Source organism: Panthera onca, chromosome D3 (genome assembly GCF_046562875.1).
Source record: "Panthera onca isolate mPanOnc1 chromosome D3, mPanOnc1 haplotype 2, whole genome shotgun sequence".
NCBI classification, from domain to species: Eukaryota; Metazoa; Chordata; class Mammalia; order Carnivora; family Felidae; genus Panthera; species Panthera onca.
This window is the reverse complement of record NC_138350.1, coordinates 22,242,645-22,268,439: the sequence shown is the minus strand read 5'-3', so window position 1 is coordinate 22,268,439 and position 25,795 is coordinate 22,242,645. Positions and strand designations below refer to the sequence as shown.

Here is a 25,795-nt window from a genome sequence, read left to right as displayed (position 1 = left end):
CGGCCGGCCGCCGGCTCCCGGCGAAAGTAGCTCCTGGGCGGCGCGGAAGCAAGCGGCTTTGAGAGCGGTGTTTGTCAGGAAGGGTCACCAACACCCTCACGCTGTCCTCCAAAACCGGGAAACTGATGCTGCAAGGGCAGATTCTTAGGTACCCTGTTTACTCTTTGCCCAGAGCCTAAAGCAACGGCCCCCAACTAGTGCGCGCTCTGCTTCTGACTAGTTGAGTGAATGAGTTCGTCGTAGGTCCAAGATAACGCGAAAGCGTGGTAGTGGCAAGATTTGAAACTGCGGATATGCCTCCATGACCTGGATTCTTAACCACTGTCACATACACCCAAACATCCCACACTAGTGAGGGCTGCAAGCCAGGGAAGGCATTCATTCTCTGACACTTTTTTTCCCCCAAGGGTGCATCAGTAGTTTCCTCATTTTAGGCCTGGTTTGTCTAGGGCAGTCACAACTCTCATGCAGCATTTGACAGTATCAAGTGTTTTCTGCCCTTGGTATGAATTCTAAGGACAGGGTTAAGGGCTTTTGGTGTAAATCCTACTCATCCAGAGGTAGAAACACTAATGTCCTGATTGCCTGGTTATGAAGGGCTGTCCCTTCTGCCATGGGGGTTTGGGAGGGTGCAGAGGCCCTTCCTGAGTATAGCTCAGGTAACAGAGTTGGGTGGGGGGGTGGGGGGCGCGTAAATCAGCCAGATGGAACTAGGAAACTGGCCCTGCCCTTAGCACCTGCCAAAGTTCCTTGCAGATGAAACACACACACACACACACACACACACACACACACACACACACACACACCACGGTTTATAGTAAATTTTTAATTGGTTCCATCAGTGACTCCAGCATAAGTTTTCCTGAAAGGGAGACAGAATCAAGCTACCTAGAGGTTGATGAGGTGTGGGGATCACTGAAGTCCCTGACCCCACTCCACATACCCAGTGGCCCAGTAGAATGAGGGTTGGGCTAATAGAATATGAAGAGAGAAAAGGAATTGCAGGGTGAGGGAAATACAGGCCCTGGCCCTCTCCTTAGCCTGCAGGAGTGAAAAAGGGGAGGAGACTCTCCCTACACAGCAGTGCTGGAGCTACACAGTCAAGTTCTCCATCTCATTATGTAGGGAGAAAGAGATGAGCCTCTTTCTGTCTTGTACTGGGAACCCCTTCCCAGGTGTTCTGTAACCTCTGTTCTATCTTCCCGATTCTGTATTCCAAATTCTGCAGTTCAAATCCAAGGTCTGGATTCTATGTTCTACCTTCTAAGTTCATGTTCTATTCTGTGACCCAGATCTTTCCCAGCTCCACCCCTTTTCCCAGCCTTTCTCAATGGAATATGTAGGATCTCACGCTGATTTTGCTAACTTTAGGGTTTTCTTCCCCTTTACTTCTTGAGGCAGTTTTAGGCTTTTCCCTGACAAGAGGGACTTGGCTCAGACTATCCAGCAAGTGGGTGGCCCAGTGGAGACCAGGGAGTTCCAGACAACCAGGCCTGGTCTGACTTCCTTCCTCCCCACCCCACCTCTAACCACTGGACACACTACCTTTTGTGTAAGTAAAGCTAAACTGAGGGCTTCCATGGTGATAACTAGGGAGTGGTGGCCTTGAGATGAGGAATCTTAGGGGGCAATGTGAGAATACATAAAAGGTTGCTGTTTTTCATCAGAGAAACTAAAAACTGCTTCCAGCACAGGGGAAGGGGTGGGCAGGGAAGGTGGGAAGGGCCTGGGCAGAGCTGCAAGTCCTCAGAACCCTGTCATCCTTCAGCTTCCCCTTTGTCTGAGCTGAGCACGAACCCCCAGAGTCATCCCACATCCGAAAGAAAACCAAGACAGCAGGACTGTGATCTCCTCTGTCCATTGGCTGCCCTGAGGGAGAAGGGGAAGGAGGCAGAGGCAGCGGCAGCATCACTGGAGAGGCGAGATCTTCAAAGGGATCATGATCCGAGACTCCATGTGTCGCACCAGTGGGACTGCGGAGAGAGAAACAGAGGTCACAGAGGGGTCAGAGGCAAACCAACCCCCAAAACTGGACTTTGAAGGAGGAGGAGGGGGCGCCTGGGTGGTTCAGTCAGTTAGGCGTCCGACTTCAGCTCAGGTCACGATCTCACAGTCCGTGGGTTTGAGCCCCTTGTCGAGCTCTGTGCTGACAGCTCAGAGCCTGGAGCCTGCTTCAGATTCTGTGTCTCCCTCTCTCTCTGCCCCTCCCCTGCTCATGCTCTGTCTCTCTCTGTCTCTCTCTCTCTCTGTCTCTCTCTGTCTCAAAAATAAATAAAAACATAAAAAAATTAAAAAATAAATTAAATTAAAAAAAAAAAAAAGAGGAGGCGGCCTAGGATGCTGAGACAGGGAAAGCCCCACTGCCTTCCTAGAACAGAGAGCGCCCAATTGTGGGATAAGAGGGGACTTGGGTGGTGCTGAGATGCAACATTCTTAAAGTTTCATAATTATATTTTTATGTTCCTGTATAGGTGAGAGAATAAGCAAAAAGTGATTTTGCAGATATTGCTTAGAACAAAAGCTAGGTGTAGAAGTAGGGGGATTTAAAGAAAAATATCAGGGGCACCTGGGTGGCTCAGTCAGTTAAGCGTCTGACTTCGGCTCAGGTCTTGATCTCATGGTTTGTGGGTTCGAGTCCCACGTCAGGCTCTGTGCTGTGCTGACAGCTCAGAGCCTGGAGCCTGTATCTCCCTCTCTCTCTCTGCCCCTTCCCTGCTCATGCTCTGTGTTTCTCTCTCTGAGAAATAAATAAACATTAAAAAAATTTTTTTTCATTATCAAGAAAATAATTATTGCCATAGTATAGAAGGAGGATAAAAGCTATGAGGGTGTCCTCAAGTGGCTAATGTTTGCAAAACACTGATTTGGTTCCACAGATACATTTTATAGATGGGGAGGCTGCAGTCCATAGGTCAGCACAAGGTCACCCAGGAGGTCAGACTCCTCTTGCTCAGAATTGTTCAAACTTTACCAATTACCTCCAGTTCTTGTTAAAGTGCAGATTCTGATTCAGCAGCTGGGGGTGGGGGTTGAGATTTGGCATTTTTAACAAGCTTCCAGGAGATACTGATACTGCCATTCAGCACCACACTTTCAAGACTGAGGCTCCTGCTAATTACTTCAGGAGATGCATTTTCCCCCACACCAGCTGGTAAGTGTGGATCCTTAAGTGTAAGCTCAAGGGGAGGGACAGGCTTCTTCTGTTCATTCTGTGTCCCCCAGCCAGCCACCCACTGCAGTTACTGGCACACAATCAACACTTGCTGACTTCACGTGGTTCTCTGGGGTCCCCGCAAGGTAGCAAACATGGAGAATAAAAAATTTGCTCAAAAAATTTGCACCTCCTCTGTGCCAGTCTGGAAGCACTTTCCAGAAATTAGCTCCTAGAATCTTCCATCCAGCCCTCCAAGGGAGGCACCATCACCATCTTACAGATGAGCCCTCAGTGTGAAGAACCATGCCTGAGGCCACAGTGCATTGGGACCACCTGTGTTTTCGTCCCCTGAGGCACTCACCTAGACCCACTGCCTAAATCACATGGAGTGTGCCACCAAGATCAAAACCTACTCACTGTCTTAAAAGCTTCCTAGCACTAGAGGTAATCAAGTGAGGCTTGATTTCCTTGCAGAGGGGATTCTATCCTCAGACTGGGCTCTTGGCAGATGACCTCCAAGGGCTAGGCTGATGCCCCAGCAGAAGCACTCACCTGTGTAGTAGACATTTTGGTCCCAGCCCCTCTTCCTCCAGGCAGCATTTCGAGTCTCCTCCCGAGACTGTAGGTCTTTATAGGCTGTAGGAAAGGCATTGGCTCATTCCGTGGGCATAGAGGATCTGGTTCTATACCTAGCACAGAGCCCTCTTCCCATTGCCCCAAACCCTGTCCTGCTGTCTCTCCCCAGTGCCTCAGACTGTTACCACACACTGTCTGCTCTGACGATCTCATCCAATTGTACATTTGTTGACAACATCCACCTTTCTATTTCCAGCCCAGAACTCTCCCTCGGGCTCCAGAGCCATATATCTGGTGCCCACTTGTGTCTCCACTTGGATGTGACAGCACCTTAAAGGCAACATTTCCAAGGGCCAAGATTACACTCTTGACTCCCTCAACCTGCCCTTCCTAGGGTCTCAGTAAGAGACACACAGTTAGCTGCTGAAGCAGGAATCTGGAGTTCTCTCCCTGCCTCACCTCACACAGACAATTCATCCACAAAGCCCACTGGCCTCACCTCCAGACTAATGAATCTGTGGCCTTTTCAGCATCCTCGCTGCCACCACATTAGGCCAGGCCACCATCCTCCTGAGCCCATCCGCCTGAACTAGTATAACCATCTCCTGATGCCCCACTGCCTCTCTTGTTCCCCTACAAACTCTCTCCAGCAAAGCACATGGCAACCAGAGCAATCATAGTGGAATACAAATCAGGTCATGTGCTTAAAATGCTGCAGCAGCCTCCCACTGCATTTAGAATAAATCCCACTTGTCTCCACAACCTGCAAGGCCCAGCCTGATCTGGTCTGTCCCTATCTCCTCACACCCATCCCTATCTCCACACTGGCCTCCTCTGCACTCTTCAAAACCCTGAAGGGGTTTTCTCCACCACAGGGCCTTTGCACATGTTGTTCCCTCTACTTAGAATGCCTTTCCCTGGCAATTCACAAGCTGGCTCCTTCTCATCCTTTAGCAGAGCTAACATTTTACCTCCTCAGAGAGGCCTTCTTTGTCTATCCAAGTCATTCCCGTTTGTTTCATCATTTTTCCCTGCGTCTTCATTATTTGTAATAACCCAAAATGATGTTTTTGTGTTAGTTTATGTCTGAGGTGGTGTCCCCCTCTGTTGGAACATAAGCTCAAAAGGGCACTAATATATTTGCGTTGTCTATATAGAGTGACAATGGAGAAACGGGACAAGCAGAAGGCCCCTGGAGGGTTCCCAGCCTACCCCAGAGATGGTGCACAACGTAGAGCTCGCCTATCTGCGAGAAGAAGCCGCCCACTGCCTCCTGGTTCTCTTGCCGGTACTTGATGGCCCGCGCCCTAGGGACAGCAGAAGAGTGTGGAGCAGGGACCAGGGCGAGTGCAAAGGGCCCTATGAGGTGTCACCAGGCTGATTTCTTAGCCACACCTCAAGGGAGGAGCCTGAGGGTAGGACCCCCCAGTTCTCAGAGATGAACAGGGAAGGGGGTGACAGAGGTACAGCCGTGGGCTGGGTATTCTGCTAGAAGAGGGTTCACATCCTGGTTGGATCCTTCTCCTGGATCCACAAGGAGCAGAGGATGCCGGGTTCCCTGACATATGGCCCTGGGAAAGGTGGGATGCCAGGGAACTAAGCAGGATAGGTAGGCAAGGTCCCCCCAACCCCAGGCACTGCCACTCACCAGTTGTTCCCCCACTCAATCATGGTTCCTGGCTGAAAGAGAACCAGGGGAAAGAGTGGAAATGAGCCCCATCTCAGATTCCAAATGTCACGGCTGGGTAGAGGGGGGAAACTGTTATGTCTCCCCAACCCCAGGGGCCACTTGGCCTCATTCAAGGGTCCTGACTTGTACCTGGGTGTGCATGTGTGCACACGTGTGTACATACCTCTATTCTGAACCCATAGGGAGGGAGAGGCCAGAAGCCCCAGTCTGGGTGCTGGGGCACAGGACCCACCCACGTTGGTGTATCTGTAAAGCACCACCACAGCAGGGAAGGTGGGAGGCAGGCAGGGATCTGGTTGGGAGGAGGCACCTTGAGTTTGTATGTCCTCAGCTCATAGATGTTGGGGCCTGCTCTGGGCTGTGGCTCATTCCAGAAGCTGAATTCAAGGAGCATCTGGTTTCTCCTGGACAGCAGCATCTGGCTCCGCTCCTTTCGGAACTCCAGGTACTCCTGTGGGTGTGGCAGTCTGGGCATGGCAGCCACGAAGAGCCCCCCACCCTGGGGGTGTATCTCATGGGGTAGTGGTAGCAGCCCCCAGCACAGGGCTGAGCCAGAGCCAATATTCCAGAGAGGTTTGTGGAACAGATGCCGACATACCTTGTTGTTTTTGAGTTTGTTCATGCAGTCCATGAGGGCTGGGTAGCCACCTGAGAATCGCCACAGGTGTACTGTTGGGGGGTGAGGAAAATAGGAGGTACAGGTCAGGGGGCTGCTGGGACCCTGCCCTGCTTACCCTAAGGCTGGCTAAGTGTGTATGAGATGGGGCAGTCTCCAGCTGAGTTCCCTTTGCCCTGGTAAGGGACAGTGCTAGACAGGGGATTTCCCCAGACACAAGCCCAGTAGGCCTAGGTTTGAACTCCAGGTCTGCCAGGTGGCCTTTGACACCCCCCCCCCAAGCCCTTGACGTCCTCATCTTGAAAATGGGAATAATGTTTCCACCCAATCTTCCTTAAATAGCACAAAAGGATCAGGTGTGTCCTTGTACCCAAGGTGCAACAGCACACCAGGCCTGTGAGGGACAGGATGGACAAACAGGGAGAGTAGGCCTGATGGGCTGAGATGGAACATTCTTAGTGAATTAAAAAAAAAAGAAAGAAAGAAACCAAGGAACAGAACAGCATGCACAGTATGCTAGCACATGTGTTTAGGGGTGGGGAGACATATCCAGAGATGCTGGTCTTTATACCATCTCTCACTGGAGACCCAAGAGATTGTGACAGAAGATGCCCCTGGGGCAGAGAATTGAGGCCCAGGTATTGTGGGCGGGAGGGAGCCTTGCTTTTTATTGAAAACTCTTGTGTACTGTTTGAATTTTCTATCATAGCCCCTCTGCTGGGTCAAATAGTATTCCCCTGCCCCTTATGTTCATGCCTACCCAGAACCTCAGAATAGGACCTTATTTGGAAATAGGGTCTTTGTAGATATAATCAAGCTAAGATGCTGTCATATTGGTGGGACCTAAATTCAAAGACTGGTGTCCTTATATGAAGAGGGAGACTTGGACACAGACACAAAAAGGACACCATGTGAAGACGGAGGTACACAGGGAGAATGCTATGTGGTAACGGAGGCAGAGACTGGGGTGATGCATCTACAAGCCAAGGAAAGCCAAGGATTTCCAGCAAAAACCAGAAGGTGGAAAAGGCAAGAAAAGCCTTTAGAGAGCGCGGCCCTGCCAACACCTAGATTTCAGACCTCTGAGCTCCAGAACTTGAGAGAATAAATTTGTTGTCTTAAGCCACCTAGTAGTTGGCACTTTGTTATGGCAGCCGTAGGAAACTACTACACCTTCCAATAATAAAGGTGGAAGAGAAAAAAGGAAACAGTCTTGTCACCCTTGGGAGCATGGCTGAGGTCGAGAGAGGAAGGTCTCCAAAGGGAGACTAGAGCTGAGGGCAGTTGGCTGACCAGTGGTTTGGAAACACAGACTTTTGTTCCTTCCCATCCCCAGCCTATCCCTTACCTGCTTTCTGACCCCATCTGTATACCTTGATTCTCCTCTCTGCAAAATGGTCTGACCTGAGAGTTTAAAGGCCTCTTTCCCAAGGGAAACAGCAAAAATACTATATGGATGGAAGTCTACCAAGCTCAGGAATGCTGACCGGTAGAAGAGGGATAAACATCATACTGGGGACCAATAGGGAAAAGTTACAGGAAAGGAATCCTAGGTCCACGAAAAGACAGTTTTCTAACAATTGCAGTGCTTTCTCTAGGAGATAGATCAACGGTTCTTCTATGTTCATTAAAATGTAGATTCTTGGGGTGCCTGGGTAGCTCAGTCGGTTGAGCGGCCGGCTTCGGCTCAGGTCATGATCTCACAGTCCGTGAGTTCGAGCTCTGCGTCGGGCTCTGTGCTGACAGCTTAGAGCCTGGAGCCTGTTTCAGATTCTGTGTCTCCCTCTCTCTGACCCTCCCCCATTCATGCTCTGTCTCTCTCTGTCTCAAAAATAAATAAACGTTAAAAAAAAAAATTTAAAAAAAAATGTAGATTCTTGAGCCCTACTTCTAGGGGATGGCTTGGGGTGGGGTGGGGGTCTCTGCTCCCTAGCTGATTCTACACAAGGGACGACACCTCAAGATACACAAAATTTAGGACATGCTTTAAAAGTTCAGGATCCCATCCCTCAAAGTTCATTTCCCAACTAGCAAATAATTAAGAGAATCCAAGGACTATAGCTAGAGCTGATTGATTAAGTTGTTCCTAATATGGGAAAATGGTAGGGGCTAAAGCTCAAGACAGTTTGCTCTTCTCTTATCCACCTAACAATGTGTCAATGTCTGTTACAGAAACAGAATACATGATCAAGGGAATCTGTCTGTAAGACACTGATTTTTTTTTTTTTTTTTTTTTTAAGACACATACAATTATCAGGGCTGTGGAAGGATGAGATAGGTTTGCTTATTATGGAGTGAGTTCCCCATTACTAGGAGTGTTCAAGGGACACTTAGAAGACCCTTTATCAGGACTGTTGCAGAAGAGCTCCCTGTGCTATACAGAGTCTAAATCAGCATGTCCAAAGGACTTTTTGCTATAATAGAAATGTCTTATGGGTGTGCTAACACAGTAGCCACGAGCCACACGGGTCTATCAGTGGACACTTGAAAGGTGGCTAGTGTGACTGAGGAACTGAATTTTTCCTTTTCTTTAATTTTAACTAATTAAAAAAAATTTAATGTTTATTCATTTTTGAGAGACAAAGAGACACAAAAAGGGCACCATGTGAAGATGGAGGTACACAGGGAGAATGCTATGTGGTAATGGAGGCAGAGACTGGGGTGATGCATCTCCAAGCCAAGGAAGGGGCACAAGTGGGGGAGGGGCAGAGAGAGACAGAGACACAGACACAGAATCTGAAGCAGGCTCCAGGCTCTGAGCTGTCAGCACAGAGTCTGACATGGGGCTTGAACCCACGAACTGCGAGATCATGAGCCGAGCTGAAGTCAGATACTTAACCAACTGAGCCGCCCAGGTGCCCCTAATTTTAACTAATTTAAATTTAAATAGCTACATGTGGTTAGTGGCTACTGCCCTGACAGTGCAGTCTAAATACCAGGGACCCTTTGAGTGAATGAGATGCTGTGAGTCAAATTTATGTGTGCCAGCCTAGCAGCTGGTGCCAAGGGCAGGGTGGGTCTCTGGGGGAGGGATAGTGCATGCTATGGGGACCTCCGGGAGGCTATAAGGAACCAGCTCAGACAAGAGCCTCTGTGAATTCCATAAGTATGTGCTACATATAGGGGATTCGGTAGTAAAGACAGACAGGGACCCCTCCATCCCAGAACTCACCACCTATATGGGGAAACAAGCAAGCACAATATGGGGTGCACGATTGGGGCTGTGAAGAGGGAAGTCAGGGGAGGTGCCTGACCCCGCTTAGGTGGAGAGGATCAGGGAAGGCTTCTAGGAGGAGGTGAGGTCTACACCAAAACAAAGGTTGAGCAGAGGGGTGAGCCAGGTAAAGTGGGCAAGGGAAAAAGGATGTTTCCAGCAGAAGAAACAGCAGGAACAAGAGTCTGGAAGTGGAGGGTGAAATGGTCAATCTGGAGAACTGCAAGAAGTCCTGAGTGGGAGAGCACAGGAAGCAAAGCAAAGAGGATGTGGCACAGAAGGGCTCACAGAGCCTCGTGGGCCACCCTGAGGGCAGACAGGAGCCACAACAGGTGTCTAAGCAGTAGAGTGAGCTGAGGAGGACTGCATTATGAAAGATCTCTCTGGGTGCCACTGTGGAGGGTGTGGAAGGTGGCTAGGCATGACAGGTGTCAGAGATCCGGGCTGGGCGGCAGTAGCACTGGGGAGGTGGGCACCTCACCTGCCTGGTCCTGCTCCCCGTACCATGTGTTCCAGTTGCCCACGAGTGAGCAGGGGTAGTCCTCATCCAGGTGCAGCTTGGGCAGCACAGCTTCCCTGGGGTGGAGGGGAGGGGGACAGAGAGAGGGAGGAGGGCTCACATCAGCCACCAGGGTCCCTGAGATAAGGGTTCCAACTCAGGCCCTCAGGGCTGAGCCTGAGTGTCCCCATCTCTAAGATGCAGAGTCTGGACAATACATCTTTAGGACTTCTGGCTCTGACATCTACATCTCCTAGACCTCTGCAGGGAGAACGGGGCTGGGATGGAGTCTCCAACCCAAGCAGGGAGGGATGAGCAGATGGAGGAGGATGCTCACGTCAGGCTGTTGTAGGCATCCAGACACTCGGGCTTCACATTGTGAACTGCAACAGAGGACAGAAAATGGAAGGTGAAGCAGGGTGTGTGTGTGTCTGTGGGGAACTGGGGTGGGGGACGTCCCACAGGCCAGGGCTCCCAGGATAGCTCAGGATGTCCCAGCCCCTCTCCTGTCCCAGTTGAAGCCTTGCGGGCCCCCAGAGGCCCCAGGAGGGCTGGCGGGCTGGCTCAGCAGCCACTCACACTGGATCTTGTAGAGGTTGCTTGTTTCCTTCTTGGACAGCAGGGTGGAGTGGGCATCCTTCCGGGGATCCACCTTGTGCACAAAGAGGGAGCGGAACCAGCTACCTTCATTGTCCTTGGAATAGAAGCTGCAGGACAGAGGAGTTCAGGGGGGCAAGCGGGGTGGGGGGGAGCCCTGGCTTTTCCATTGGCTCCGATATCCTGTTCCTCCATCCCTCAGATGTCCTGAGGAACCCATATTTCTAGGAATGGAGCCAAAGAATCCAGTGGCAGACCCAGAGTTTAAAATGTCACTGGAGTCAGCTGAGCAGACCTGGTCCCTTTTACAGAGGTCATGGCTACCCACTTTGCTTCTTAAAGTTTTGCAAGGCCTCAGGAGGCCAGGGGAAGAGCCCCACTTCCCACCTCTCTCCTCCCTCCCTCCACTTTTCCCTTTCCAAGAGGTTCCTTGGGGCACACATCTGCAGCCTCTTGCCAAGAAAATCAACCCTAAAACCACCTTGCCTGATGTCCAAAACCTGACAGTGCAATGTATCTTACCAGCCTTCCTTGCTGTCCCCTCCCTCCAACCTGTGTACTCCACTCTCCAGATGTGCTCCTCCCTGAATATACCAGGCTCTTTTACTCAGTGCTTTCTTTGCAATTTCTGTCCCCTCTGACAGAAGGTTACACTCATTGTGCTCCCCAGTACCCACACTACACTTGACCTGTGCCTCTTCCCAGTCCCCATAAATGGAGAGCCAAAGAAAATTAAGCTTTGTCCTTGAAGAAGTCACAGTCCACTGGAAAAAACAGGCTTTGGAACATAATTATAGCCAGAGGTATCTGGGAGAGCCTAGGTGAGCAAGCCTCTGGCAGTCTGGGCAAACCCTCCAGAGGAGGTGATCTAACCAATCTCTGAATCTCCAGGGCTGATTTGGCAGATAACAGCAGATAGGGTAAAAAGGCATTGCAAGGCAAGACTCATTCATTCATCCAGGCAACATTTAATTGACATTATCCACCCTGTGTGCTTGGCTAAGGTGCCTTGAAAAATGAACAAAGGAATGAAGTACTCTGTTCAGAGCAGGGGACCTGCCACCTGGTCCTGCCATACCCTAACTATACTTCCCACACAAGGTCCCAGCAGGGGCGGGCTTTTTTTTTTTTTTAGGTGGCCAGAGGCTATAAATCTTTTTGCTTAATAGCAGTGGTACAACTTGTAGTCAGGCCTGAAAAGCAATTCTCATGTTGGATGATTTCTAGCCAGAGAGCCTGGCCCTTAAGTGCCAGCAAGTGTACTTTTTCGATCTTTTTCTGTGGCTAGAATAAATGTCTTGGCAAATCAAAGTATTATTTTTTTCCAAAATATGGAGCAGCCACTGAGACTGATGAAATTAAAAAAGCATCTTAAAGTAGTAAACCATTTATATGAACACAGAGAAAGATGAATGAGGATTTGTCCCAAACCAAATACTGCTTACCTGGGAGAGGGGAGAAGATGGTTAAATTTTTCTTTACTCACTAAAGCTTTTTGGAAAGCTAAAAAAATAAAATTGTTTAAAGTGTTTCTGAATTCACAGGCTTTCTGTCATTGTGCATGTATTTGTTTCATTAACAAAGAACAAAAAAGATGATTATCATCGGGGCGCCTGGGTAGCTCAGTCGGTTGAGTGCCCAACTCTTGATTTCAGCTCAGGTCATGATCTCATCTCATGGTTGTGAGATGGAGCCCCATGTTCAGTTCTGCGCTGAGAGTGGAGCCTGATTCAGATCTCTCTCCCTCTCTCTGCGCCCCACCCCCCCACTTGTGCATGCACCCTCAAAATAAATAAACATTAAAAAAAGAAAAGACAATTATCATCAGATGGGCAGTGTGGTTCTATGAAATTTGGGGACCAGAATATAGCTTCGCTATAGATACTTTAGCTGAGGACATCGTCTGTGTCAGGGATCTGTGATCAACTTGTCAGAAGCATGATCCTGCTGCATCTACGTAAAGTTGACATAGGGTTGATACTATTAGGGTCCCCATTTTTAAGATGTGAAAATAGTCAGGGGGTTTAAGGAACTTGCCCAAGGTCATATGGTAAATCAGGGGCAGAGCTGAGACAAGAAGAAACCCAGAACTCTTTCCTCCAAAGTTGGCTCCCACCTCCAGTTTGAGCACTGACTTGGGGAGCATCAGGCAGATACTGTGAAGAACCAGGACTTTCAACAAAGCCACTGGCAGAGAGATCCGAACTTTGATTTGAATGTAGAGGGGATGCTTCCCTTGGAAGGGGTGGTGGCAGGGAAAACAATGGCTCCTACTCACTGTCAACCAAGACCTTTGCTCCAGGACTGGGCTTTGAGTAATTTATTAACATCAGTACTGACCAAGATAAACAGCCAGGAGGTCAGCCCTTGGAGACAGAGCCTGGGGGCTAGAATGCTCTTCACTCCAGGGGAATGGCAGGGGAATCCAGGAGCTCTGATGGGCTCCCATCTCTTCCCACAACTCTCTCATCTTTTATGCCTATGGGCCTCAGTTTCCCAGTGTGTCAAATGAGCAGGCTAAAGCAACCTATCTCTAAAGATCTTTTCTCAGGCAAAACCCAAGATGGGACCTGTCCAAGATCCCAGGACAGGGTCTGAACTCCAAGCCAGTGTCCATAGGTTCACATTTTCAAGAATTCAAATTTCATTTTCTCAGTGAAATCATAACATTCTCCTGCCCCTGAACGCCCCGACCCCTCTCACCCTGCTCTCTGTTTCTGTAGCTCCTTCTATCACATTATACTTTTTCCCCCCTTATTATATGCCTTGTTTGTTGTCTGCTCCAGTAGAAGCAGCCCCAGATGGACAGGGATCTTATCTGTCCCTTGTATCCCCACTGCCTGGAATGGTGCTGGGCACCTGGCACGTGCTCAGTCTGTGTCTGGAAAACAAATGAAGGAGTGAGGGGACACTAAGACAGAGCCGCTTGAAGATGATGAAAGTTGGAAGGAAATAAATTAAAGGAAGGGTGGTTCAGAGTGTGGACGCAGGACTCAGGGTCCCTTTCCCTCCCCACCACCACCAGCAGAATTAGTGCTTAAGAGCACAGGTTCTGGATGAATCCAGGTTCTAATCTCAGCTCAGCTTCATCTCTTTGAGCTTTATATTCCTCATCTGTAAAATAGGGGCGTTAGGATGGATCTTTTAGAGAAAGGTCCTGACAAGGTAGTGCAACTAACATCACTGTTCCTACCAAACTTCCTAACTCATCTCCCAGCTCCCACTCTTTCCCCACTTTTCCTAATCTGCCCATCCATCTTTGTAAAGCACCATTTGGATGATGCTATTGTTCTGCTCTAAAGTCTTCTGTGGCTCCCCACTGTGTACAAAACAAAGGCTGGATGTCTCCACTTGGAATTCTAGCTCTCATGTACTTTGCCAAGCTTTCCACAGATCCAAGATTCCCTATCCCAGTGGTTCTGAAACCCACCACTAATAATGTCATCTGAGAAATTCTCAGGGCCCATCCTAGACATACAGCAGCAAAAACTCTGGGGGTGGGCCTAGCAATCTGGGTTTTAACAAGCCCACCAGGGGACTGCTCAACTTTAAGGATCAGTGCTCTAGAGCAGTCCTAATTTCTTTCCCTCCCCACAGCCCCCCCTCCCCCCCCCATGTAATCTCAGAAATGCCAAAGATTTTGGTATCTAAACTATATTAAGAATGCCTCTTAGGCCTAGAAAAACACAACGCAGCTTTGTATACTCTGCAGGAAAGATCTGCCCGGATTTCCATAAAAACACCTCTCTTATTTCTCCATGGGCCCTTTCATCCTTTTCATAGAAGTATGTCTTATCTCCCCAGCCACACTGGAAGCCACTAATGTCCTCCCATCCCCCCCAGGGTACAAAGCACAGTGCTTTTGGCTTGGGAGTTGCTCAACAAATATTTGTCTCAGATGAGAACTTTTCGGTAGATGTCACATTTGCACTCTCAATAGTGATCAACAATCCGACACCCTGCAAAATGAAATTGCTCAAGAATGTTCTCAGCTCTATGCACACTCTGAAACACTCTTGTGTTTTGAGTTGGCTGATTATTTATTTATTTATTTAATTTATTAACGTTTATTTATTTTTGAGAGTGAGAGAGAGCGCACATGCAAGCAGGGGAGGGACAGAAAGACACACACAGAATCCGAGGCAGGCTGTAAGCTCTGAGCTGTCAGCACGAAGCCTGACGCATGGCTCGAACTCCAGAACCGCAAGATCATGACCTGAGCCGAAGTTGGACACTCAACCGCCTGAGCCACCCAGGCACCCCTGAGTTGGCTGACTTTAGAAAGGACCATGTATCTGCTTGATTATTCCAGAAGTGTATGTTTAGAAGACATACATAAGAGCTAAAAGAACTGAAGTTCTGGGGGTGCCTGGGTGACTCAGTCGGTTAAGCGGCCAACTTCAGCTTAGGTCATGATCTCACGGTTTGTGAGACCGAGCCTCATGTAAGGCTCTCTGCTGTCAGCGCAGAGCCTGATTCAGATCCTCTGTCTCCCACTCTCTCTGCCTCTCCCCCACTTGCGTGCACATGCTCTCTCTCTCAAAAATAAATAAACATTAGATAAATAAATAAACAAATAAATAAATAAATAAAAGAACTGAAGTTCTGGAGCACCTGGCTGGCTCAGTCAGTAGAGCATGTGACTCTTGATCTTGGGATAGTGAGTTCAAGTGCCCCATATTGAGTGTAGAGCTTACTTAAATAAAGCATAATAATAACAGTAATAAAAATAAGAGAACTAAAGTTTTGTTAACAGGATTACTGGTACAGCAGTAGTAACAACCGCTGTTTATTAAGCAATTACTATGTGCTAATCTGCATGACACGTATTTGAGAAAAATGAAGCTCAAGGATGGTTAACGGCCGAGAGGATTCCAACCCACATCCATCTGACTTTAAAGCCCACACTCTTATCTCCATCCCAGCAGTCCCCAAACCTCGGAGGTCAGAAAGGCTGCTACCTGTCCCTCTAGTGACTCCAGAGAGATATGGGATGGCCTAAAGGTCAACAGGAGGGGATGTTCCCAGGTATCTAAAAGGCATAAGTAACTGTAAAGCAGTCCCTGAGCGACGTGGGAAGCATTAGTCCAAGAGCCTTCACAGCAAGCCTGCAAAAACGCCCAGCAGATCATCATCACCACTTTACAGAGAAGGAAACCGAGGTTCACAGAGGTTCTAGTGCCCAAGTCAAGTGAGTAAGTGAGGAGCAGCAGGCTGCCTTATGTTCCACGCTCCTTTTGTGGTCTCTGGATATTTGCCACACAAATGGCTCTACCACCTACCGATTCTGGTACCCTGGGGAAGTGAGGTCCCAATCCCAGCCTCGATTTCCTGGAAAACAAGGAGCTCACAGAAGATGATCTCCCCAAGGCCATTTCAGCCCTGATATTATGAGGAGTTCGTGCAGAAACTGTTAGAACAAGGGCAATATCTGTTGCATGTTTACCAGGGGCTAGAAGCCTCACATACATGGCCTTTTTCACCCTCAACAGCTCTATGAGATACAGACTATTTTATCACCCCTTTTGCAGATGAGGAATCTGAGACTTCAAGAGGCCAAACGACTCACCCCACTAAGAAAGGCTGAGTTAGATATGCTGGCGCTAAACTCCAGGCTCTTTCCATGATACCAGCTTTCTCCCCAATTATTGGGCGGACAGGGTGGGGGGAACACACTCAGCTCCTCTTTCCCAATGACCCATGAGCCACAGTGCACAGTGCTCTAAGATCTCATGGCAAGGTCTCACAGAACTCTGAAGCTTCAAGCCTAGGCTGCTGGAGAGGAGGGCCCCCTGCTTCTTTTTCGCACACAGGTGGGGAGACAGGTGTCTTCACTTCTTGAGCACACACTGTCCTGAACCCTGTGCTAGGGGCTGGATTAACAGAAAAATGACATGACAGGCTAGTCGGGCAGACAAGCAAGTGTGTATAGAGGGTGATGAGGGGATGGGGAAAGTACAGGCCGCTGGAGACGCAGGAGGGAGGGGCCGCCCAGGGCTGTTCAAGGAGGCCAAGCCCTGCCTCAGTCCAGAGCAGGGCCCAAAGAAAAGCCCAGGCTGAGAGAACTGCCTCTCCCAGGAGGCCACCAGTTGTGGTGCAAAGAGCACTGTCAGGAGACCTGGGTCCGGACCCAATGCCACCTCCGGACACCAGAGGGAGTGACCTTGGGCAACTCCCATCCCTTCCCAGGCCTCCTTTGCCCCACCTGTACTGTTCAGGATTGGGGAGCAAAGGGTCTGTGTAGCCATGGCCCTTGGGGGTCCCCTATTGCTATCCGTATCTCTTCCCCCCAGAACTTCCGAGGGAGGAGCTGCCTCTCCTAGAAGGCCCCAGTAGGTGTTATTTCACAATCATCTCAAAGGCCTAGAAAAGAAGCCACTTCTGCCCTCTGCCCGGCTCCCACTCTCCAGGGCCCAAGGCATGTCCCTCTCATTCACCCCATCTTTCATCCTGTGCCCAGAGCCAGGTATCCATTAGGACAAAGACCCTGCGCCTACCTTTACCATTTCCCCCATTCTTTGCTGAGAGCTCTTCCCTAGGCCTAGATCTTGCTCCCGCCTCTAACCCATATAGATTCCAAGCCGGAGTCTGTCCATTCCTCTGACCAAGACCCTGGTCCCCTCCCCAGCACTCCCCGCGCGCGCGAAGCGCTCCCCCATCCCTGCCCCGGCTCTCACCGCGCGGCAGCCGCAAGGTCCCCTGCTCCGGGCTTCGGGCGCCCCATCAACCGTCGCGTTGCCGCAGAGATGCTGCACAGCCGCGGAGCCATGTTGGAGCGGCGCAGGTTGAAGGAAGCCCCCGCCCCGAAACCGGCGACGGGGCGGGGCGTGAGTAAGCCCCGCCCCACCGCGTAGACAGCTTCCTTCTGCAAGCAGCCAGGTGGGCGTTTCCGCCGGGCGTCCCCCAACTCCACAGAGTTAGAGCTGAAGTCAGACTTTTGTTTTCAGAACTCCTGCAGCTCTGGTATTGACTTGCTCTGTGACCTTGACCAAGGCCTTTGCCCACTCTGGGCCTCAGTGTCCACCTCGGTAAAATGGGAGCATGGAACAATGGCACTAGGGATTCTTGTTTTTGTTTTTTTTAAAATTTATATTCAAGTTATCACATAGTGCAACAATGATTTCAGTAGATTCCTTAATGCCCCTTACCCATTTAGCCCATCCCCCCATCTCACAACCCCTTTGGCAACCCTCTGTTTGTTCTCCATATTTAACAGTCTCTGGGGTGCCTGGGTGGCTCAGTCGGTTGGGCAGCCGACTCCGGCTCAGGTTCTGATCTTGTAGTCTGTGAGTTCGAGCCCCGCATTGGGCTCTGTGCTGACAGCTTGGAGCCTGGAGCCTGCTTCGAATTCTGTGTCTCTCTCTCTCTTTCAAAAATGAATAAACGTTAAAAAAAAAAAAGTCTCTTATGTTTTGTCCCCCTCCCTGTTTTTATATTATTTTTGCTTCCCTTCCCTTATGTTCGTCTGTTTTGTATCTTAAAGTCCTCATATGAATGAAGTCATATGATGTTTTTCTTTCTCCTACTAATTTCGCTTAGCATAATACCCTCTAGTTCCATCCACATAGCAGCAAATGGCAAATTTCATTCTTTTTGATTGCTGAGTAATACTCCATTGTATATGTATACCACATCTTCTTTATCCACTCATCTGTTGATGGACATTTGGGCTCTTTCCATACTTTGGCTATTGTTGATAGTGCTGCTATAAACATTGGGGTGCATGTGTCCCTTCGAAACAGCATACCTGTATCCCTTGGATAAATACCTAGTATGCAATTGCTGCATTGTAGGATAGTTCTATTTTTTTTTTTTTTTTTTTTTTTTTTTTTTTTTGAGGAACTTCCATACTGTTTTCCAGAGTGGCTGCACCAGCTTGCATTCCCACCAACAGTGCAAAAGAGATCCCCTTTCTCCACATCCTCGCCAACATCTGTTGTTACCTGAGTTGTCAAGGTTAGCCATTCTGACAGGTGTGAGGTGGTATCTTATTGTGGTTTTGATTTGTATTTCCCTGATGCTGAGTGATGTTGAGCATTTTTTCATGTGTCAGTAGGCCATCTGGATGTCTTCTTTGGAGAAGTGTCTATTCATGTCTTTTGCCCATTTCTTCACTAGATTATTTGTTTTTTGGGTGTGGAGTTTGATAAGTTCTTTATAGATTTTGGATACTAACCCTTTATCTGATATGTTGTTTGCAAATATCTTCTCCCATTCTGTAGGTTGCCTTTTAGTTTTGCTGATTGTTTCCTTCACTGTGCAGAAGCTTTTTATTTTGACGAGGTCCCAATAGTTCATTTTTGCTTTTGTTTCCCTTGCTTCTGGAGACATATTGAGTAAGAAGAGGTTGAGTAAGACGATCAAAGAGGTTTTTGCCTGCTTTTCTCCTCAAGGATTTTGATGGTTTCCTGTCTTACGTTTAGATCTTTCATCCATTTTGAGTTTATTTTTGTGTATGCTGTAAGAAAGTGGTCCAGGTTCATTTTTCTGCACGCTGCTGTCCAGTTTTCCTAGCACCACTTGCTGAAGAGACTGTCTTTATTCCATTGGATATTCTTTCCTGCTTTGTCAAGGATTAGTTAGTCATCCATTTGTGGGTCCATTTCTGGGTTTTCTATTCTGTTCCATTGATCTGAATGTCTGTTTTTGTGCCAGTTCTGCACTGTCTTGATGGTTACAACTTTGTAATACAGCTTGAAGTCCTGGATTGTGATGCCTCCTGCTTTGATTTTCTTTTTCAAGATTGCTTTGGCTATTTGGGGTCTTTTCTGGTTCCATACAAATTTTAGGATTGTTTGTTCTAGCTCTGTGAAGAATGGTGGTGTTATTTTGATAGGTGTTGCATTGAATATGTAGATTGCTTTGGGTAGTATTGACATTTTAACAATATTTGTTCTTCCTATCCAGGAGCATGGAATCTTTTTCTGATACTAGGGATTCTTAATTGGGCACTCAAGGTCTAGTGGCAGAGGGTCAGTAGGCCCCCTGAAATTGTGCGTCTTTTTTTTTTTCTGGGGAGGAGGGATCCACAGGCTGTATTTAGCACATTTATCAAAGGAGCAAACCCCAACAATTGCAGACAGTTGGACAAGGCTCTAGGCCATAGGTACATTTTCTCTCCATCTCCTTTTCTATTTTCATCCCATATTACCATCTCTGCCTGGACATTCTGGGGCCCCATGCCCTCTTCTGGCCCTGCCCAGCTCTTTTGCCTGCTTTCCAAACTAATCCCTTCTCGGTCCACAATCCCCCAGGTCACAGACCTCAGCAGGAGGGGAGAGCCTGCAGACCCCACGAGGGGCCCAGGGGCCGAAAGGGACATGGATGTTTGCATGTACACCTCCTCAAAGAATATCCACCCACTGGCTGCAGACCAGTGTCTCCCTCCTGGTGTTCTTGGCAAGGGGGAGTGGAGCGCAGGCATTAATTTTGTTAATCATTCAGCAAATACTACGTCTACCTGGCTACTGGCTGTGCTAAGCTCTGAAACACTAAAGGTAGACAGGACAACAAGCCCCCAGCCCTTTTGGGACTTGAAGTCTGGTAGGAGAGACAAAATCAAATCAGCACTGACTTTGAGCCCCTTTACGGCAGATGCCTTAAGCTGCTCTCCTCTCATTTCTCTTGCATGATACATTAAATATTTACTGAATAAGTGAAAAATACACACAAAAGTATTTTTGTCAATTGCAATACAGACTATGAAGAAGTACAAGGAGCTGTAAGGACTTACAATGTGTGGGGAAGAGAAAAAGGGAGGTCCCATATAGACTTGAGGGTCAGTAATGACTTCTATAAAAAAATGAGTCTTGCACTATGATTTTTTTCCCCTGTGTTTTCTTTTTTTTTTTTTTCCCCTGTGTTTTCTAACTTAACATGTATTATATGTGTAGCTTATTTTAAAAAGGAAACGATAGGGGCACCTGGGTGGCTCAGTTGGTTGAACATCTGACTCTTGATTTTGGCTCAGGTCATGATCCCAGTATGATTGAGCCCTTCGGCAGGCTCTGCGCTGAGTGTGGAGCCTGCCTAAGATTCTCTCTCTCTCTTCCTCTGCTCCTCTCTCCGACTTGTATGTGCTCTCTCTCTCTAAAATATAGATAGATAGATAGATAGATAGATAGATAGATAGATAAAAAGGAAGCCATATCCTCATTATAAATGGAAAACCTGGATCAATTGTTCATAAACAGGCAGAATCATCCAAATAAATACAGTGGAAATAACACTGCAGCCACTGCCTTGTAGCTAAGGCAGAACACTGTGAGCCTGAGGCCAGATCTTAGTGTTAACAAAGAAGAACAAAGAGAGGTGTTGGAGACACATCTGGGCCCAGTGGCTCCTTGGGGTTATCAGAGGGACTAACAGGGAATAAGCTCCCCCTTCTGGAAGTTGGTGTGATCAGAGGCTCCCCAGTCACAGCCACTCAGGACAAGCCCAGATGGGTAGATGGAGATGTCACTGGTGTCATGCCATAGAGCTGCCCTTCCCTTAGACTCTGAGTGTGGCAGACCTGGAGAGGCGGAAGCGACTGGCTCCATCAGACCTCCCAGGAGTTATGACTTTGGACCTAAGCTTGAAACAATACGCAGAGAGGGTTTGCCAGGAGAAGGGAGCAGGGCAAAGGGAACCTGAGGCAGAGAAAGCAATGTTGCATAGTATGTGAAAAGGCTGCCATGAAGAAACAGGTTAGAAATTTTAGCACATGGGGTGCCTGGGTGGCTCACTCAGTTGAGCAATTGACTCTTGATTTCGGCTCAGGTCATGATCTTGTGATCATGAAATCGAGCCTTGCATCAGGCTCCTCGCTAAGCGTGGATCCTGCTTGAGATTCTCTCCCTCTCCCTCTGCCCCTCTCCCCTCTCTAAAATTAAAAAAAAAAAAAAAAAAAAAAAAAAAGCAAGCAGAATCAAATACAATCAAAGGGTGGAGGTTATTTGGTAGCAGCTCCTCAGTCAGTACAAGGAAATACCTCTCTAACAATGGAGCAGGCAGCCTTGGTGACCGGTCACTGATTTTTTTTTTGGCTGTGTGGTAGAAGGCATTTGGTAATGAAACCACAGGAAGCCAGGACCCATGGACAGAAAGGGGCTGGCCTTCCTGGTCTAGGGTGAGAATCTTCACCAAATTCTAGATGTTTCTGGCCCCCTCTGCTGAGGAGAAGAAGGGAGGGCTGACCTGCAGCCTCCTTACACTGGTCTGACACTTGTAAGAGGGTTTTCCCATCTCCCTCCACTTAAGTGGGGCAAGAGGATGAAACCAGGCAGCTCCAGGAGCAAGCTCCCACCCCTGACCATCTCTCCTGGTCAGACAGATCTCCCTTCCCATGTCATATGAACCACAGTGTGGCAGCTTACTGGAAGTGCAGCTTTGAAACCCTAACCCCATCCCAACCCCAGCTAGGGTGACCAACTCATTTCAGCTTCCCCTAGACTTTCCCAGTTTTAGCACCGAAAGTCCTCCATTCAGAAAACCCCTCTGTCCCAGGGAAACCAGGAGATTTGATCATCCTAATTGTGGCCCTATCCCTCTCCTCACAATACATACCTACTCCATCCCAGAACCTTCTCCTTGCTTAACTAACTCCATTTACCCTGCTTGAATAAGTAAGGCACAGGGGTTCTCTTTGTGACACTCAGTAACATGCAATGATGGTTAACTGAGCACCTGTCATGAATGGGTCCCTGTCCCATGACTGTGCATTCTGAGCAGCAAACCAGAGAGATGCTGAATGACAGTTCTACAAATAAGAAATTAGACCATTTCCAATTACTGTGGAATAAATTACCCTCAAAATCTAGCAACTTGGAACAATAAACAATTATCTCACATGTCCAAACAGGTCAGAAATTCAGGAGTGAGTGGTCAGCTGGACTGGTTCTGGCTCAGGGTCTCCCACAATGCTGCAGTCAAAATGTCCGCTTTGGGGGGCTCCTGGCTGACTCAGTCACTAGAGCATGCAACTCTTGATCATGAGGTTATGAGTTCGAGCCCCATGTTGGCTGTAGAGATTAAATAAATAAACAAACAAATTAAAAATAAAAAAGATGTCAGCTTGGGCTGTGGTCATCTGAAGGCTTGACTGGGGCTGTTGGATCTACTTCCAAGGTAGATTGCTCACACGCCTGACAAGTGATTGCTCTGTGTTGGCTTGGGACCTCAGTTCCTTGCCCCATGGACTTTTCCAGGCACTTCTTGGGTGTCTTTACCACATAGCAGTGGGATTACCCCAGAGCAAGTGATCCAAGAGAGAGTAAAGTGGAATCTCCAAGGACTTTCATGACCTGGCCTTGGAAATCACACTTCATCATTTCTGCACGTCCCATTGGTTATACACGTTGGTCCTGATCAGTGTGGGAGGGGGCTTCACAAGGGTGTGAATACCAACATGAGTCATGGGGGCCACCTGGGAGGATGGCTACAACAATTAGGTTTTACACTAGGCCCAACTTAATTATTGGGGTTGGACCCAGCATTCCAAGCCATCTTCTGTGAGCAGGCCTCCCCAGCATCATTGTCTTCTGCCCCAGGATCTTTCCCTCCCCTTCCTCTCTCAGGTCCCTTCCCACTCACTACTGAGTCTGTGACATCTCTTTCTCCTGAACCTGTCCATCCATCCCTTCTCTCCAGGGAGCTGACCCATCTCTTCTCCCTCCCTCCCTTCCCAAAGCTGCCCTCACAGAATCCACCTTCATAACTCATGGCCAAGGCCTGCTGCCCGATCTGTGAAATGAAATGAGAGGAGCCAGGGACAAAGACAGATGGGCAGAGCCAGGAGGAGAGGAAGAGGCAGGTTCATAAGTGTAAAATATGAACAAACCTGCCATCATCTATTCTCTGGGACAAATACATCATCACCAAATAGGCTGCAGAAGAGCAAAGAGACAAATTACCCAGCTGTGGCAGCGTCACCTGCTCCTTATTGATGGGCTTTTATGCTCAGGCCCAGCTGCTCTCTGAGAATTGCATCCCCTGGCTCCTACAGGACCCCAAACAGGAGTGACAGGGACAAGAAAGCTTTTATGTTTTGGCTAGGGCATGAGCCACACTGCCAAGTTCCAGTCTTTCTGCAGTATGCATTATATGCAGATATGACTTATGCAACTTTGATGTAGTGCCACAAAAATGTTAACAAAGTGACACTCTGTGTGTACACTGGAAATCACACAAACACCAGGAAAAGAAAACAATTTTACTCCTTAGGTATTGAACAACTTCAAAGCCACGGAGATGCAATGGATTAAAAAGTGTTTATGCTACTACCACAAGGCGGCGCCACTGTAGCGGGGAAAACAAATGACCACCGGTGTCATTGTTGAGCAAATCACACTGTCGTTTTTTTGTTTTTTGTTTTTAATTTTTTTAATGTTTATTTGTTTTTGAGAGAAGACAGAGTGTGAGTGGGGTAGGAGCAGAGGGAGAGGGAGACACACAATCAGAAACAGGCTCCAGGCTCTGAGCTGTCAGCACAGAGCCCGACGTGAGGCTTGAACTCAAGAACCATGATATCATGACCTGAGCCAAAGTTGGATGCTTACCGACTGAGCCACCCAGGCACCCCAACAAATCACACTGTTGTTAACATCCTTTGGACTCTAGCAACAGCTTTCTGTGCCCATTAAGCTGTTATTTTGTCGTTCACTGACATTACAAACCACTTAAAAAAGCTGTAACAACATCATTCAAACATTTACAAAGTAGAGACGCTAGGGCTGAAAAACACACCCCCAAATCAATACCTTTGGAGTAAATACTGGATGTGATAAGACACCACGAAGAGGACTGAATCACTCCTCAACAGGTAGTGCTGTCAATTTAGGAGAGTGTCCGTGGGTAGAGATAATGCTGCAAAGATACAAAGCAGCACCAAAAGCAAAAATGGGGTAAGACAGTCATAGATTTATGAGCTGTGCGAGTGCATTTCATCACCTACTTTACATTCATTCCTAGGGGGAAAAACGAATCTTGGAATACAAAGTTTTGAATCATTCAAAGTTTACAGAAGGCATCCTTCCTGGAAAATGTGACTTTCCTGGACCTCCCCAGCTATACTGGCATAAATACAGCACCTGGAGTCTGCTTTTGGAAAGAGAATGTTATGAGCTGAATTGTGTCCTGTGAATTAATAGAAAATATATATTTCATCTATGCCCTCAGTTTCTGGCACAGCTCCTAGAACCCTTGTCATTTTTTAAGTGATAAGAGAGTGCTACCAGCACCTTTTGTTCAAATATTTGATCTTTGACCCTGGTTGCTGACACAGAGCTCCAAAAATCCCTTGGTATTTCCTGGGTGATAGGAACATCTTTTGTTCTGAGGAGGTAATGCCTGGTGAGATCCTGGAAGGGAGTGGGTGGGGTCATCAGAAAGATGAAATCATCATTAGAAGCTTGGAACTTTGAGCCCAAACCCCCTTCTTCCTGGAAGGGGAGAGGGACTGGAGGTTGAGTTAATGACCGATCACGTCTACCAACAAGGTGAAGCCACCATAAAAGTCCCAAAAGTAGGGGGTTAGGAGAGGCTGTACGTTGGTGAACACATCCATATGTTCGGAAAGTGGTGTATCCCCGACTCTATGAAGACAAAAACTCTTGCTCCCTGGACCCTTCCTGACCTCGCCCTATTTACCTCTTCATTTTGCTATTTATTATAAAAGCCAGTAAACCCAAGTGTTTCCCTGAATTCTGCAAGAGTTCTAGCAAATTATTAAGTCCAAGGAGGAGGTCACAGGAATCCCAATTTGTAGCCAGTAGGTCAGAAGTACAGAAGACAACCAGTACTTATAATTGGCATCTGAAGGAGAAGCAGTCTCATGGGACTGTGTCCTTAACCTGCAGGGTCTACACTAACTCTAGTTGGTGTCAGAATTGAATTGAATTGTAGGACATCCAGCTGGTGTCTCAGAGAATTGCTTGGTGTAAAAAAAGCCACAGGCTTTGTGTCAGAAGTACAGGGAGTGTGACAGGAGAGGCTCATTCAGTCCCCTAAACAAGAGATATTGAAGTCCCAATCCCAGTCCCTCAGAATGTGACCTACTTGGAAACAGGGTCTTCTTTACAGAGGTAATCAGGTTAAAATGAGGTCATTGGGGTGGGTTCCAATCCAGCATGACTGGCGTCCTTGTGGAAAAAGGAAATCTAGAAACAGGACAGGCACGCACAGAGGGAAGACCGTGTGAAGACACAGGGAGACACAATGTGGAGGCTGCAATGATGCCACAAGCCAGCGAACATCTGGGGACACCGGGAGCTGGGAGAGGCAAAGAAGGAGCCTTCCCTCCAGGTTTCCGAGGGAGCACGGCACTGCTGACTTCTGGATCTTGGACTTTCAGCCTCCAAAGCTGTGAGACAATACATTTCTATTGTTCCCAGTCACCCAGTTTGTTGTCACTTTGTTACAACAGCCTAAGGAAGCTAATACAGAATGTTGCTTGAGATTCAAAAGTA

General features: G+C 48.1%; 1 protein-coding gene across 2 annotated transcripts; it reads right to left on the bottom strand.

Annotated features, from left to right (window-relative positions):
* Window positions 1–814: 814 nt before the first annotated feature.
* On the bottom strand, window positions 815–17,160 carry NIPSNAP1 (nipsnap homolog 1). 2 transcript variants are annotated; one of them, XM_078435606.2, is made up of 10 exons: window positions 17,027–17,160; window positions 10,332–10,459; window positions 10,090–10,135; window positions 9,735–9,829; window positions 6,022–6,092; window positions 5,734–5,874; window positions 5,382–5,413; window positions 4,946–5,040; window positions 3,710–3,793; window positions 815–1,976 (listed from the first exon to the last, which is right to left on the bottom strand). In XM_078435606.2, exons 1-10 carry the CDS (start codon window positions 17,116–17,118, stop codon window positions 1,912–1,914), a joined length of 849 nt encoding a protein of 282 aa, XP_078291732.1. In that variant the 5' UTR covers window positions 17,119–17,160; the 3' UTR covers window positions 815–1,911. The 2 variants fall into 2 exon arrangements, with proteins under 2 accessions (XP_078291732.1, XP_060468771.1); XM_060612788.3 differs by lacking the exon at window positions 815–1,976 and having other exon boundaries at window positions 3,205–3,793.
* Window positions 17,161–25,795: the final 8,635 nt, after the last annotated feature.